General features: G+C 50.6%; 1 protein-coding gene across 1 annotated transcript in view; it reads left to right on the top strand.

Moving 5' to 3' along the window:
• The window catches only part of LOC144735742 (afadin-like), a 209,275-nt gene that overhangs the window by 151,178 nt on the left and 40,019 nt on the right, over positions 1–18,078 (top strand). Inside the window, 3 exon segments of the mRNA XM_078618239.1 lie at positions 9,332–9,397; positions 9,656–9,729; positions 14,253–14,374. Of these exon segments, the coding sequence (XP_078474365.1) occupies positions 9,332–9,397; positions 9,656–9,729; positions 14,253–14,374 (262 nt within the window).

Here is an 18,078-nt window from a genome sequence, read left to right as displayed (position 1 = left end):
AAATTTTACACTTTATAGGCAAAAATAAATTATATGTAATTACCAATTGCTTAATGGTGGCAGGCAATCATCTGACCCATAGGTGGCAGCCATCTCAAGCCAGAGGACGAGAGGACTCTAGCCACCACGCATATAAAGGATTTATAGTGAAGAACTTTGTTTTTACGGGTTAAATTTTTCGATCCGTGGACGTCTCCTTCACACCAACGCCACCTGTGAGATCTCGGTCTCGCGCAGGACATTTGAAAGAGCGGAGTGACGAAACGCCCCAGATAACGTGCGTGCCTAATCGTGTTGACGAAGAAGAAAAATAAGTATAACCCGTAAATACAAAGTTTTTCACTATAAATCCTTTATATGCGTGGCGGCTAGAGTCCTCTCGTCCTCTGGCTTGAGATGGCTGCCACCTATGGGTTAGATGATTGCATTGCACCATTAAGCAATTAGTAATTAAATATAATATTTTTGTCCTAAAAAGTGTAAATTTTTTGAAAAAAAATTTCACGAACATTAATTGTCACGCACAACGAGTCTGTGTGGAAAATGTCAGCTCGATTGGATCACGGGAAGTGGGTTAAAAAACGACCGAAAGATTTGCACGGTCCTAAGCAAGCAAGCGAACTTAATATAAAGGATTTAAAAACGTAAAATGTGGCGAATAACACTCGCTCGCTTGCGATGTGTGTGTCATCAGTGCACAGGGGCTGCGGGTTTCTTCCTGTTGCTTTCACATGGCCGGGGTGTGGTCACAGCGACTTTGTGGCGGGGGTGGGGGGGTGTGGGTCGACTCGTTCAGTAGCATTTTTCATCGGGGACGACAAAAAAAAATGATTGTTTGGCGAGAGAAAAAAGAGAGCCACGCACAGTGGAGGCCATGCCCCAATGCGTCGTCTCTCTCATCTCCCTCCCTGGGCGTCCATTGTGACCCACAATACGAACGTCAGAATCAGAATCTGTTATTTATACTGTGGGAAGAAACCGATTAGCTGTTAAGCTCATACGTCCAGTCGGGGCGCGGGGTAAGGACGTTACAGCAGCAAACATTGCACATGCACACACACACGATAGGAGGGCAAAGTGTGGGAAATGTAAGAAAGCAAGCCACTAAAAAGAAATGAATTGAATTAAATAGAGGGGTAAAATCACAAATTGCGCAAGCGCGCACATGTCTGTTTCACGCGTAGGCTTTCGCGACCAATATCCACAATCGAGGGTTTCTGGGTTGGACGGTGTTAATATAAATGTGTCGTTAAACTCGCCACTGCCCCGACAGCCAATTTAGTAGTAGTAAGGTTTGTCACGGAGACCAAACGTGCCAGTTAGTGACTGCTTCAGCGCTAACCGGTTGCGTGTTGGAGAGTAAACCCACCCACAACGACGTTTGCAATTGGAGTAGCCGTGACGTTTCGCCGTTGATGAATAACCAGCATCATAAGGCGACAGCCAGAATTGCCCATACAATTTCTGCCCATTTGTCAACAGCAAATGCAAGCTTGGGGCAAGGCAGCAAAGCAACAACAACAGCAGCACTCCGCACCAAGGCAGCACGCAGTAGTCCCTCGGTTAAATTGCACATTTAAAATGTAACCATCCATTCTTTATACTCTTTGGTTCTTTCGGTTAAGTGACGTAGGTCAGAGGTCGCAAACGGGTTTTGATTCCTTACCCGTACCCGGCCGCACCAGGGTCGCAAACGGGTACCTGTACCCGGTCGTACCCGGTCGGGTACGGGTACCCGTTCCCTACCCGTACCCGTACCCTACCCGAAATGAGTGACAAACGGTGACTCACCAGTGACTCACGGCCTACCCGTACCCGTACCCGGCCAGGTACGGGTAGCCGGGTATCGGGTAGGGTACGGGTATCGGGTACCCGGTTGCGACCTCTGACGTAGGTATAAAAATAAAAAAAGTAAAAATAATACATCACAACGTTTCGATCGCAACACAAGCGATCGTCCTCAGGCGGAAAATACACGGGTGGTAATGATCAGGGTTTGAAAATTACGTTGGCAAATGTGGCAGCTGTACCCGACACCGATCCCCCGCTTGAGGCCGTGTGATGTGTAACTTTGATCATTGCTCTGCGTGGTATCGATACTTCAGTGTTAATGTGACGTCGTTTTGACGGACCTACTGCTGTGTGGTGTTATATTGCTGTGGTCTGGGACTCTGTTGTTGTTGTTTCTGCTGCCTTACCCAATCTTGATAAATGTATTTATTGTTTATTAACATTTAGTGACTTGCTTACCAGCTTATCTAAATTTGCACTACTATCTGTCTGTTGTCGTTTGCTGTTGTCAAGTAGCTGATTCCCATGCCCCCCCCCCCCGAGCTACTAAGAGCTTAGTAGCTTATCGGATTCCTCCTCCTGTAGTCTAAACAAAGATTCCGATGCTGCTGTGGGGTCGTTTTCCCCAGCATCTAAAACGATAAAAAATAAGAATAGTTTTTTACCCCCTTCTGGCAACATAAACAGGTGCTGTGTCAAGACGTTCAAACGCCAAATAAGATACCTTTCACAAGGCCATGTTTTGGGCACACGTATATGTAGCTTAGTGCAGGACTTGATGCCTTGAAAAACGTAAATAACACTGGTCAACACACTTTTTCTGGCATAAGGTATTCCAACGGTTGTAAGGTAATCTTTTTAGAGGTATTGATTCCAAATCTGTCATCAGTTTTTGTCTATCACATCAGGTTTTTGAGATATCAAATATTGCATTTTCAATTAAAACTGCAGAAGAAAAATATTAAATAAATGTGGATATCTATATAAAATGATATTATAAACGCACTCTCCTAAAAATACAGCAACCGTATTTTAACACTAAAGCAGTCGCTGACTCGCAACAACTTGCAATCATAAGTGACAGAGTTAATTTCGGGTAAAATCAATGAAAATGGGGTATGCCGATAGCATAAAATGAGATGCGATAGAGCAAATCTGAGATCAGATTTGGAATCAGCACCCTGAAATTAGCCTAGAACAGCTGCAAAAGTCCAGGCCAGAATATTTTTTTTTTGTTGTTGACCAGTGTTATTTGATGTTTGAACATCTGAACACAATTGCCAGAAAGGGAGAATTCTGATTCTGATCTATTTTCTCGAAGGAAGATCTTTTATGCCGTGCAGCAGAGCGCCACCACTCCCCATCGCCCACCGGAGTTGCACTCCCCCCCCCCTCTCGCCTGCCCGAACAAAACCTCGTGACCAACATTGACCTTCGGCACTCGCGGTCAAAAGCTCCAAAAATAACTATTAACTATTATTTTTATTCCACCAGGTGTAGAAAAGGTCCACTCACTCACTCGGCTCTTCATTTCAGAGGCGACCAACCGGCTATCGCAAATGATAGCTCGGCAAAGTAGTGTAGTGGCTTTGATTTTAAAGCTTTCTTGACTGCAGGGATTCATATTCTTGGTTCTTTCGGTAAAGTCACGTAGAAGGGAAACAATAAAATAATAAAAATTTACCGAAAGAACCAAGAATATAGTAGTAGTGGTTTATCGTCGTCGTGTGGAAATTCATCGCGGAAGCCAAAAACCCTTAAACGCGTGACGTCGATTCCAAAACGTGGAGGGAAAGAACGGAGGACCCGGAAAAAAAAATCCACTCGACCACGGGGAGAGAGAGCGAGAGACGCACGCAAACTCCAGATGTGTACACGCGTCACGGTCAGGATTGAATCCGCGACCTCCCGTACACCAGGCGAGGTAGTTAACATCTCGGCAACGTGGCACCCCTAATGTAACGTGGGAACGCACCGCGTTATATAACGACGACCTACTTTTTTGAGCTGCGCTGCTGAACGGTACAGGGATTCGGTACAGGGATTCGGTACAGGGATTCGGTACAGGGATACGGTACAGGGATACGGTACAGGGATTCGGTACAGGGATTCGGTACAGGGATTCGGTACAGGGATTCGGTACAGGGATTCGGTACAGGGATTCGGTACAGGGATTCGGTACAGGGATTCGGTACAGGGATACGGTACAGGGATACGGTACAGGGATACGGTACAGGGATTCGGTACAGGGATACGGTACAGGGATTCGGTACAGGGATTCGGTACAGGGATTCGGTACAGGGATTCGGTACAGGGATACGGTACAGGGATACGGTACAGGGATACGGTACAGGGATACGGTACGCGGAATGACACAGTAACACGTTGGTGGCATTACCATCAGTCCCGCCATCTCACTGTGGTGTGCGTTCATCGTAACTCGCCAAATTTCCTCGTCCGTAACGTTATTTGGGCGGCGGGGGAATTATTTTCGCCCAACGCGGCACTTTTCAGGAACGCATCATCTCATAGCTGTCAACCCAAACGGTTTAACCTGTAATTTTTGTGCAGGGAAATTGAGTTTGCAGGTCCATACGGCGTACAGCCGTTGCAATGCGGGTAAGGAAATGTTTTGTCTTATTCGTTTGTGTTTCTCCCTCGTGATGGGACTTTGTTGGATGAACGTTGAGATTTTTATCAGGGCCACGGGGTGACCAATAAGGTCTGAATTGGTCTGTAATAAGGGGGGTTCTGTTAGGGGGTTGACAGGTATGTAGTAGTGTAGCATATAGTAGTGTAATGTGTAGTGTAGTGTAATGTGTAGCGTATAGTAGTGTAGTGTAATGTGTAGTGTAGTGTAATGTGTAGTGTAGTGTATAGTAGTGTAGTGTAATGTCTAGTGTAGCGTATAGTAGTGTAGTGTAATGTGTAGTGTAGTGTAATGTGTAGTGGAGTGTATAGTAGTGTAGTGTAATGTGTAGCGTATAGTAGTGTAGTGTAATGTGTAGTGTAGTGTAATGTGTAGTGTAGTGTATAGTAGTGTAGTGTAATGTCTAGTGTAGCGTATAGTAGTGTAGTGTAATGTGTAGTGTATAGTAGTGTAGTGTAATGTGTAGTGTATAGTAGTGTAGTGTAATGTGTAGTGTAGTGTAATGTGTAGTGCAGCGTATAGTAGTGTAGTGTATAGTAGCACACCTGTCAATACAAAGGGGTTGACAGGGATGTCACCTACTGCTCGCGCGTTGAACGAGAGAATTGCTGTGCAGTTACAATGCTTGTGTCAAACTTGCGTGTGAAGGTCACCCGTCGCCCTGGCGGTCACGGGGCGGGGGGGGGGTGGCCATACTTCACCACGCTGGTCAGTGTGTAGTTGGTGAAGGGTAGGGGAGTGAGGGACCGGTGGCTGCGACATCACTCACCGACGCCGTGAGAGGTGGCCGGGAAGCAAAGTGGGGTCACTGGTTTCATAGCGCAGTGCGATCACCATTGCCCCAGCACCTCAATTTTTCATGTTTAACGGTGGGTGGATGGGTGGTGTGGGGGCATGGATGGGTGGTGGAGACGTGGATGGGTGGTGGAGACGTGGATGGGTAGAGAAATAGATGGATGGGTGGTAGGGTTGGTGGGGGGGGTGGGTGATCTACCGCTTGTAAATTCGTTCATTGTTGGTCAATCCACTGCTGGATGAGGGCCTCCCAGACCACCGCCACCCCAACGATCCTGCAACGCAGCAATCGATCCGGCACCTGCTGATTTCATCGCTCCGTCTCCTCGGTGGATGTCCCCTGGTACACTCCATTGTTGGGCTGCCACTCCGGTACTATTAGAATAATTATAAACAATTATGATAATTGTAGTAATGGTTTTTATTCTCATGCTGTAGACCCGAGTAGCTGTACTGCCAGTCAAGTACGAGATAAAATGTGCTTGCTACACCAACCCACGCTGACCAGCGTGGTGAAGTATGGTCAGCCCCTCTGCTTGCCCACACCCGAGATCAACGCCCTTTAAATCACGACCTCCGCCGGTCCCCAGCTCAAACGCAGCGTGGTGGCGTATTTACGGTGCGGCGACCCTGACAGTTTGTAGCTTTAACCTTTCAACGTTTTATAGAGGGCGGAAGCCGTCTTTAATTCGGAGACCCAATTTTTTTTAAATTTACGTTCGTAACATCTTGTGTGTGTGTGTAGGCTAGCATTATTTTACGAGCGACAAATTCACACGGCGGTGATCTGTTTATAGAAGGGGCGCCGTAACGGGGTTTTTTTGGTAACGCAACGACCTCGCAACCCGGAGGGTTTACCGGTTCGACTCCCATCTCCGGCCACTGCGAGTTGAAACAACGGAGCAGCTATTTTGTTTGGGTCTTTCGGTAAAGTCGCGTAGAACACTTAAAAAAAATTACGACGTTTTGATCGCAACACAAGCAATCGTCATCCCTTATTGTTTCCTCCTGATGACGCTTGCTTGTGTTGCGATCGAAACGTCGTAGTTTTTTGTAACGAAAATTTTGTTCTACGTGACTTCACCGAAAGACCCAAAGAATACGAATTCCTTGCAGTCACGAAAGGTTTAAGTCAAGATTTAATAGAGCCAGCTGGTTTTTTTTAAAATCCCCTCACCGGGAAACGGGGGCTCGAGAGAGGACACAAGGGGGGGTAGTACAGCCGCTGCAGATTCGACTGGAGCCGGAGGGGTAACAAGTAAACCCGTAAAAACAAAGTTTTTCACTATAAATCCTTTATATGCGTGGCATCGGGGCGGCTAGAGTCCTCTCGTCCTCTGGCTTGAGATGGCTGCCACCTATGGGTCAGATGATTGTCTGGCAGCATTAAACAATTGGTAATTAAATATTTTTAAAAAATTTCCCTAAACAGTGTAAAATTTGGGAAATTTTTTTTCACGAAAATGCATTGTCACGCACAACGAGTCTGTGTGCAATATGTCAGCTCGATTGGATCACGGGAAGTGGGTTAAAAAACGACCGAAAGATTTGCACGGTCGTAAGCAAGCAAGCGAACTTAATATAAAGGATTTTAAAATACCAAAAAATGCCCGTTTAGGTCACCACCTGCAGTATAAATAAATATTCTGATTCTGATCTCCGACTAACTGTGGTGAACTTATTGACGCTGTTTGGAGGACAGAGGAGGAGGTGGTGGTGGTGGGTAGTGGAGATTTAAGAAAAGTGTGCCGTTGTTTCAACTGGAGTGTTAAACTTAAACTAACCTATTTTACACGCTTTCATTTAACTCGCTCTGTCTGTTGTTGTTGTCGTTGTTGTATCCTCAAATCTTGTAACTCAATTTTTACCCACTTCCCAATGTGGATATCGACTGCAAACTTGGTATACTCATGTCATACTGATGACAATATATATTCTATCATAAAAAATATATATTTTCTAACGTTCTTTTTGATATGTTATATTTCGACTTGGGTCTAATTGTCCACGGTAATCTGACGTTGGCTGTAATTACGTTGTGGCAAGCTTCGGGGCCACTTCCTGGAGTCGTGGAGTTCTTACATTACTAGTACATTTCATGAAAGCGTGTTTAAAAAAAAAAGTTTTTTTAAATATAACTTTTTTTTTTCTTTGTGCCAGCCGTGTTTCGCGTTGCCCTTATCACCCCCCCCCCCCCCAATATGGTTTGGGGGGCAGCGCGAGCCTGTTTCCCCATCTCTCTATATCTCCCCGCTGCTTAAAAGACAATGCACACATTATCAGAGAATGTTTTGCTTGCATGCAAACCGCAGGTGCCGTGTGTGGTCAATGCAGACTTGATTCCTCGCAAAAGGAATCGATTTGGTGTTTGAACATCTTAACATCCCCTGTTTTATTGCAGAAAGGATGAACGCCCATTCTTATTTTTCATGGTTTGGCCTATGTTGACGGTGTGTGTTGTACGTATGTGTGCGTTTACACGGGGAACGGGAGTGTTGCTGTTAGCGCGCCGCGCTACGAACCCGGCGACCCGGGTTCGATTCCCGTTCACGGTCAACACCGGTGATGGTTTTCTGAACCGTTCTGGGCCTCTCCTAGGTCGACACGGCCTCAAATGAGTACCTGGTGCGGAGTGTAAGCATTGCTACTAGGGAGACAAAGGCGGCCGGGCGTGGTGTTGGCCACCCACTTCCTCGTGTGCCATGCTGGCCTTCATAGGTGCTCGCTAACAGCACTTGCCCCAACAGTCTGTTCAGGCTATAAGGGGGATCTCTGTCTTTGTGTACGCGTGTGTGCGTGTGTGTGTGCGTGTGTGTGTGTGTGCGTGTGTGTGTGTGTGTGCGTGTGTGTGTGTGTGTGCGTGTGTGTGTGTGCGTGTGTGTGTGTGTACGCGTGTGTGCGTGTGTGTGCGTGTGCGTGTGTGTGTGTGTGCGTGTGTGTGCGTGTGCGTGTGTGTGCGTGTGTGCGTGTGTGTGCGTGTGTGTGTGTGTGCGTGTGTGTGTGTGTGTGTGCGTGTGTGTGTGTGTGTGTGCGTGTGTGTGTGTGTGCGTGTGTGTGCGTGTGTGTGTGTGTGTGTGTGTGCGTGTGTGTGTGTGTGCGTGTGTGTGTGTGTGCGTGTGTGTGTGTGTGCGTGTGTGTGTGTGTGCGTGTGTGTGTGTGTGCGTGTGTGTGTGTGTGTGCGTGTGTGTGTGTGCGTGTGCGTGTGTGTGTGTGTGCGTGTGTGTGCGTGTGTGTGTGCGTACGTGCGTCACAACATGGTGATGTAACGGGGCCTCGCACGCTGCCGCCAATAAAAATTAATGTGAAAGAAGATCCCCCCCCACCACCCACCCACCCCCACCACCCATCCACCCTCACCACCCACCCACCCACCCTCACCACCCACCCCCACCACCCACCCCCACCACCCACCCACCACCCACCCTCACCATCCACCCACCCACCACCGCCACCTCTGTCGCACTCCCAGCGGCAGCGCTTTAAAAGGGTCCCACCCCGGGCAGTTTTGCTCTACGATCGGCAGACCACGTTGCGCTAAAACAGAACCCGGTCGACGTGGAAGAGAAGGCCAAATACAGTTCGCCCGAGTGGATGCCCCTTTTCCTGCCGGCGGTGTCGCGGGCGAGATGTTGACTACCTCGCCTGGTATATAGGAGGCGTGGATTCGACAGCCTTTGTAGGCTACACGGGGTGCAAGTCCCAGTTTCCCTGCCTTAATAGTTGCTAATTCTAGATTTGAAGCTTTCGTGACTGCAAGGATTCATATTCTTAGGTTTTTTCGGTAAAGTCACGTGGGTAAATTTTTTTTTTTAATGAATAAAAGTAAAATTAAAATAAAATAACAATCACGACGTTTAATTTTAATTTTTTTAACCTACGTGACTTCACCGAAAGAAACCTACGAATATTAATAGGTGCTGTTTGCTAACGAGCACTTGCCCCGACGGCCTCTGAAGGCTACACGGGGGACCTTTGTTGTCGTGCTGCATTCTCCAATTACCCTGCTGGTAGTATCGGCCCTCAATAGGTGCTCGCTAACAGCACTTAACCCGCTCGCGATGTCGCCCCCCCCCCCCCCTCTCTCTTACCCCGCAGGGTGCCGGTTTGGACAAGCTGGGAATCTACGTGAAGTCGGTGGTCAAAGGCGGCGCTGCTGATCAGGTCAGTTCGAGTTCGATCCCCGGACGATTGTCTGAACCGGTCCTGGGCCTCCCCCTAGGTCGACTCGGCCTCAAACGAGTACCTGGTGCGATGTGTAAACGTCGCCACTGCGGAGACAAAGGCGGTCGGGCGCGATGTTGGCCACCCCCACCCACTCGTTGCGCCGTGCCGGCCTTCATAGGCGCTGCTCGCTAACGGCACTTGCCCCGGCATTCAGTGGAGGCTATACGGGTGATCTTTGTCTTTGTGCTTGTGCAGGACGGGCGTTTGGCTGCTGGGGATCAGCTGCTCAGCGTCGATGGGAACAGCCTCGTGGGCCTTTCTCAAGAGAGGTACACTCTCACTCTCACTCGCTCACACTCGCTCACACTCACTCGTGCACACACACACTCACTCGCTCACACTCACACACACTCACTCGCTCACACACACTCACACTCACTCGCTCACACTCACTCGCTCACACTCACTCGCTCATACACACACTCTCACTCACACTCACTCGTGCACACTCACTCTCACTCACACTCACTCGCTCACACTCACTCGCTCACACACACACACTCGCACTCACTCGCTCACACTCACTCGCTCATACACACACACACTCACACTCACTCGCTCACACTCACACTCACTCACACTCACTCGCTCGTACACACACACTCACTCGCTCACACTCACTCGCTCACACACTCACTCGCTCACACACACACTCTCACTCACACTCACTCGCTCACACACACACTCTCACTCACACTCACTCGCTCATACACACACTCTCACTCACACTCACTCGTGCACACTCACTCTCACTCACACTCACTCGCTCATACACACACTCTCACTCACACTCACTCGTGCACACTCACTCTCACTCACACTCACTCGCTCATACACACACTCTCACTCACACTCACTCGTGCACACTCACTCTCACTCACACTCACTCGCTCATACACACACTCTCACTCACACTCACTCGTGCACACTCACTCGCTCACACACACACACACTCACTCGCTCACACTCACTCGCTCACACTCACTCACACTCACTCGCTCACACACACACACACTCTCACTCACACTCACTCGCTCACACACACACTCACACTCACTCGCTCACACACTCACTCACTCACACACTCACACTCACACTCACTCGCTCACACACTCACTCGCTCACACACTCACTCGCTCACACACACACACTCTCACTCACACTCACTCGCTCACACACTCACTCGCTCACACACTCACTCGCTCACACACACACACTCTCACTCACACTCACTCGCTCACACACTCACTCGCTCACACACTCACTCGCTCACACACACACACTCTCACTCACACTCACTCGCTCACACACTCACTCGCTCACACACTCACTCGCTCACACACACACACTCTCACTCACACTCACTCGCTCACACACTCACTCGCTCACACACTCACTCGCTCACACACACACACTCTCACTCACACTCACTCGCTCACACACTCACTCGCTCACACACTCACTCGCTCACACACACACACTCTCACTCACACTCACTCGCTCACACACTCACTCGCTCACACACTCACTCGCTCACACACACACACTCTCACTCACACTCACTCGCTCACACACTCACTCGCTCACACACTCACTCGCTCACACACACACACTCTCACTCACTCGCTCACACACTCACTCGCTCACACACTCACTCGCTCACACACACACACTCTCACTCACACTCACTCGCTCACACACTCACTCGCTCACACACTCACTCGCTCACACACACACACTCTCACTCACACTCACTCGCTCACACACTCACTCGCTCACACACTCACTCGCTCACACACACACACTCTCACTCACACTCACTCGCTCACACACTCACTCGCTCACACACTCACTCGCTCACACTCACACTCACTCGCTCACACTCACACTCACTCGCTCACACACACACACACTCTCACTCACATTCACTCGCTCACACTCACACTCACTCGCTCACACACACACTCACTCGCTCACACTCACACTCACTCGCTCGTACACACACACACTCTCACTCACACTCACTCGCTCACACTCACTCACACTCACTCGCTCACGCTCACACTCACTCGCTCATACACTCACTCGCTCACACACTCACTCGCTCACACACTCACTCGCTCACACACTCACTCGCTCACACACTCACTCGCTCACACACACACACTCTCACTCACACTCACTCGCTCACACACTCACTCGCTCACACACTCACTCGCTCACACACTCACTCGCTCACACACACACACTCTCACTCACACTCACTCGCTCACACACTCACTCACACACACACACACACTCTCACTCACACTCACTCGCTCACACTCACACTCACTCGCTCATACACACACACACTCTCACTCACACTCACTCGCTCACACACTCACTCGCTCACACACACACACACTCTCACTCACACTCACTCGCTCACACACTCACTCGCTCACACACACACACTCTCACTCACACTCACTCGCTCACACTCACACTCACTCGCTCATACACACACACACTTTCACTCACACTCACTCGCTCACACACTCACTCGCTCACACACACACACACTCTCACTCACACTCACTCGCTCACACTCACACTCACTCGCTCATACACACACACACTCTCACTCACACTCACTCGCTCACACTCACACTCACTCACACTCACTCGCTCACACTCACACTCACTCGCTCATACACACACACTCTCACTCACACTCACTCGCTCACACACACACTCACACTCACTCGCTCACACTCACACTCACTCGCTCATACACACACACACTCTCACTCACACTCACTCGCTCACACACTCACTCGCTCACACACACACACACTCACACTCACTCGCTCACACACTCACACTCACTCGCTCACACACTCACTCGCTCACACACTCACTCGCTCACACTCACACTCACTCGCTCATACACACACACACTCTCACTCACACTCACTCGCTCTCACACTCACTCGCTCACACACTCACTCGCTCACACACTCACTCGCTCACGCACACACACTCGCACTCGCTCTCACACACTTACTCACTCACTCACTCACACTCACTCGCTCATACACACACACACTCTCACTCACACTCACTCGCTCACACACTCACTCGCTCACACACACACACACACTCTCACTCACACTCACTCGCTCACACTCACACTCACTCGCTCATACACACACACACTCTCACTCACACTCACTCGCTCACACACTCACTCGCTCACACACACACACACTCTCACTCACACTCACTCGCTCACACACTCACACTCACTCGCTCACACACTCACTCGCTCACACTCACACTCACTCGCTCACACTCACACTCACTCGCTCATACACACACACACTCTCACTCACACTCACTCGCTCTCACACTCACTCGCTCACACACTCGCTCACACACACACACTCGCACTCGCTCTCACACACTTACTCACTCACTCACTCACACTCACTCGCTCACACACACACACACTCTCACTCACACTCACTCGCTCATACACACACACACTCTCACTCACACTCACTCGCTCTCACACTCACTCGCTCACACACTCACTCGCTCACACACACACACTCGCACACTTCACTCACTCACTCACTCACACTCACTCGCTCACACACACTCACTCGCTCACACACACACTCACTCACACTCACTCGCTCACACTCACTCGCTCATACACACACACACTCTCACTCACACTCACTCGCTCACACACTCACTCGCTCACACACACACACACACTCGCACTCGCTCTCACACACTTACTCACTCACACACTCACACCCACTCGCTCACACACACACACTCACTCGTGCACACACACTCACTCGCTCACACACACACTCACTCGTGCACACATCGATGGGAACAGCCTCGTGGGCCTTTCTCAAGAGAGGTGCAGTCTCACTCTCACTCGTGCACACTCTCACTCGCTCACACTCACTCGCTCACACTCACTCGCTCACACTCACACTCGTTCACACTCACACACTCGCACTCACTCGCTCACCCTCACACTTACTCATACTCGCTCACACTCGCACACACTCACTCGTGCACACACACTCGCTCTCACTCGCACACACTCGCACACACTCACACTCACTCGTCCACACACACACTCGGTCACAATCACACACACATTCACACTCACTCGTGCACACACACACTCGCTCACACATACACTCGCTCACACACACACTCGCTCACACTCGCTCACACTCGCTCACCCTCACACACACTCGCTCACTCACACACACTCGCTCAGACACTCTAACGAGATGGGCTGCACTGCTCTGCGAGACTTCCGAATGGATTCGCCGTCTTGTGTCGACATGACGCCAATTAAAACTGGGCGTAACGTGGTCACAGTTCGTATGGGACGCTGACGACGACGATGATGATGACGACGATCTTCATGACAACGTGATGATGATTGTGTTAATAACGTGGCAATGATGATCGTGATGCTCGTGATTATTTTGGTGATGACAACAATGACGACGATGATGATGATGACGATATTCATGACGAGCTGATGACCATGTTGATAATGTTGCAATGATGATTGCGATGCTCGTGATTATTTCTGTTGATGACGAGTTGATGACGATGATGACCACGACGATGATGACGACGATGACGACGACGATGATGACCACGACGATGATGACGACCACGACGATGATGACGACGACGACCATGATGACGACGACGACGATTTGACGACGACGATGTGACGGTAACGTCAACGCGTTGCGCGCAGGGCGGCCGAGCTGATGACCCGCACGGGCTCGGTGGTGACGCTGGAGATCGCCAAGCAGGGAGCCATCTACCACGGCCTGGCCACCCTGCTCAACGAGCCCTCGCCCACCACACAGCACAGAGGTTGGCGCGCACACAGGGAGCACACACAGAGAGCACACACACACACACAGAGCACACACACAGGGAGCACACACACACAGAGAGAGCACACACACACACAGAGAGCACACACAGGGAGCACACACACACACACAAAGAGCACACACACACAGAGAGCACACACAGGGAGCACACACACACAGAGCACACACACAGGGAGCACACACACACACACAGAGAGAGCACACACACAGGGAGCACACACACACACAGAGAGAGCACACACACAGGGAGCACACACACACACAGAGAGCACACACACACACACAGAGAGCACACACACACACACAGAGAGCACACACACACACAGAGAGCACACACACACAGAGAGCACACACACACACACAGAGAGCACACACACACCCAGAGAGCACACACACACAGAGAGCACACACACAGAGAGCACACACATACACACAGAGAGCACACACACACACACAGAGAGCACACACACACACAGAGAGCACACACACACAGAGAGCACACACACAGAGAGCACACACACACACACAGAGAGCACACACACACACAGAGAGCACACACACACAGAGAGCACACACACACACACAGAGAGCACACACACACCCAGAGAGCACACACACACAGAGAGCACACACACAGAGAGCACACACACACACAGAGAGCACACACGCACAGAGAGCACACACACAGAGAGCACACACACAGAGAGCACACACACACACACAGAGAGCACACACACACCCAGAGAGCACACACACACAGAGAGCACACACACAGAGAGCACACACACACACAGAGAGCACACACGCACAGAGAGCACACACACAGAGAGCACACACACAGAGAGCACACACACACACAGAGAGCACACACGCACAGAGAGCACACACACAGAGAGCACACACACAGAGAGCACACACACACACAGAGAGCACACACACACAGAGAGCACACACACACACACAGAGAGCACACACACACCCAGAGAGCACACACACACAGAGAGCACACACACAGAGAGCACACACACACACAGAGAGCACACACGCACAGAGAGCACACACACAGAGAGCACACACACACACACAGAGAGCACACACACACAGAGAGCACACACACACAGAGAGCACACACACAGAGAGCACACACACAGAGCACACACACAGAGAGCACACACAGAGAGCACACACATACAGAGCACACACACACAGAGAGCACACACACAGAGAGAGCACACACACACACAGAGAGCACACACACACACACAGAGAGCACACACACAGAGAGAGCACACACACACACAGAGAGCACACACACACACACAGAGAGCACACACACAGAGAGAGCACACACACACACAGAGAGCACACACACACACACAGAGCACACACACACAGAGAGCACACACAGGGAGCACACACACACACAGAGAGCACACACATACAGAGCACACACACACACAGAAAGCACACACACACACAGAGCACACACACACACAGAGAGCACACACACACACACAGAGCACACACACACAGAGAGCACACACAGGGAGCACACACACACACAGAGAGCACACACATACAGAGCACACACACACACAGAGCACACACACACAGAGAGCACACACACACAGAGAGCACACACACACAGAGAGCACACACACACACAGAGCACACACACACAGAGAGCACACACACACAGAGAGCACACACACACAGAGAGCACACACACGCAGAGCGCACACACACACAGAGAGCACACACACACAGAGAGCACACACACGCAGAGCGCACACACACACAGAGCACACACACACAGAGAGCACACACACACAGAGAGCACACACACACAGAGAGCACACACACACAGAGAGCACACACACAGAGAGAGCACACACACACACAGAGAGCACACACACACACACAGAGAGCACACACACACACACAGAGAGCACACACACACAGAGAGCACACACAGAGAGCACACACACACACACAGAGAGCACACACACACACAGAGAGCACACACACACAGAGAGCACACAGAGAGCACACACACACAGAGAGCACACACACACACAGAGCACACACACACACAGAGCACACACACAGAGAGCACACACACACAGAGAGCACACACACACACAGAGCACACACACACACAGAGAGCGCACACACACAGAGAGCACACACAGAGAGCACACACACACACACAGAGCACACACACAGAGAGAGCACACACACACACAGAGAGCGCACACACACAGAGCACACACACACAGAGAGCACACACACACACACAGAGCACACACACACACAGAGAGCACACACACACAGAGAGCACACACACACAGAGAGCACACACACACAGAGAGCACACACACACAGAGAGCACACAGAGAGCACACACACACAGAGAGCACACACACACACAGAGCACACACACACACAGAGAGCACACACACACAGAGAGCACACACACACAGAGAGCACACACACACAGAGAGCACACAGAGAGCACACACACACAGAGAGCACACACACACACAGAGCACACACACACAGACAGAGCACACACACACACAGAGAGCACACACACACAGAGAGCACACACACACACAGAGAGCACACACACACAGAGAGCACACACACACACAGAGAGCACACACACACACAGAGAGCACACACACACACAGAGAGCACACACACACACACAGAGCACACACACACACAGAGAGCACACACACACAGAGAGCACACACACAGAGAGCACACACACACACAGAGAGCACACACACACACAGAGAGCACACACACACACACAGAGCACACACACACAGAGAGCACACACACACAGAGCACACACACACAGAGAGCACACACACACAGAGCACACACACACAGAGAGCACACACACACAGAGAGCACACACACACACAGAGAGCACACACACACAGAGCACACACACACAGAGAGCACACACACACAGAGAGCACACACACACACACACAGAGCACACACAGAGAGCACACACATACAGAGAGCACACACACACACACACAGAGCACACACACACAGAGAGCACACACACACAGAGAGCACACACACACAGAGAGCACACACACACACAGAGAGCACACACACACAGAGAGCACACACACACAGAGCACACACACACACAGAGAGCACACACACACAGAGAGCACACACACACACACACAGAGCACACACACACAGAGAGCACACACACACAGAGAGCACACACACACAGAGAGCACACACACACACAGAGAGCACACACACACAGAGAGCACACACACACAGAGCACACACACACACAGAGAGCACACACACACAGAGAGCACACACACACAGAGAGCACACACACACAGAGAGCACACACACACACACACAGAGAGCACACACACAGAGAGAGCACACACACACAGAGAGCACACACACACAGAGAGCACACACACACAGAGAGCACACACACACACACAGAGAGCACACACACACACACAGAGAGCACACACACAGAGAGAGCACACACACACAGAGAGCACACACACACAGAGAGCACACACACACAGAGAGCACACACACACACACACAGAGCGCACACACACACAGAGAGCACACACACACAGAGAGCACACACACACACAGAGAGCACACACACAC

The sequence above is a fragment of the Lampetra planeri genome, chromosome 57, assembly GCF_965212315.1.
Source record: "Lampetra planeri chromosome 57, kcLamPlan1.2.h2, whole genome shotgun sequence".
NCBI classification, from domain to species: Eukaryota; Metazoa; Chordata; class Hyperoartia; order Petromyzontiformes; family Petromyzontidae; genus Lampetra; species Lampetra planeri.
Note: the sequence above shows the minus strand (reverse complement) of the source record. Positions and strands in the feature narration are given on the sequence as shown.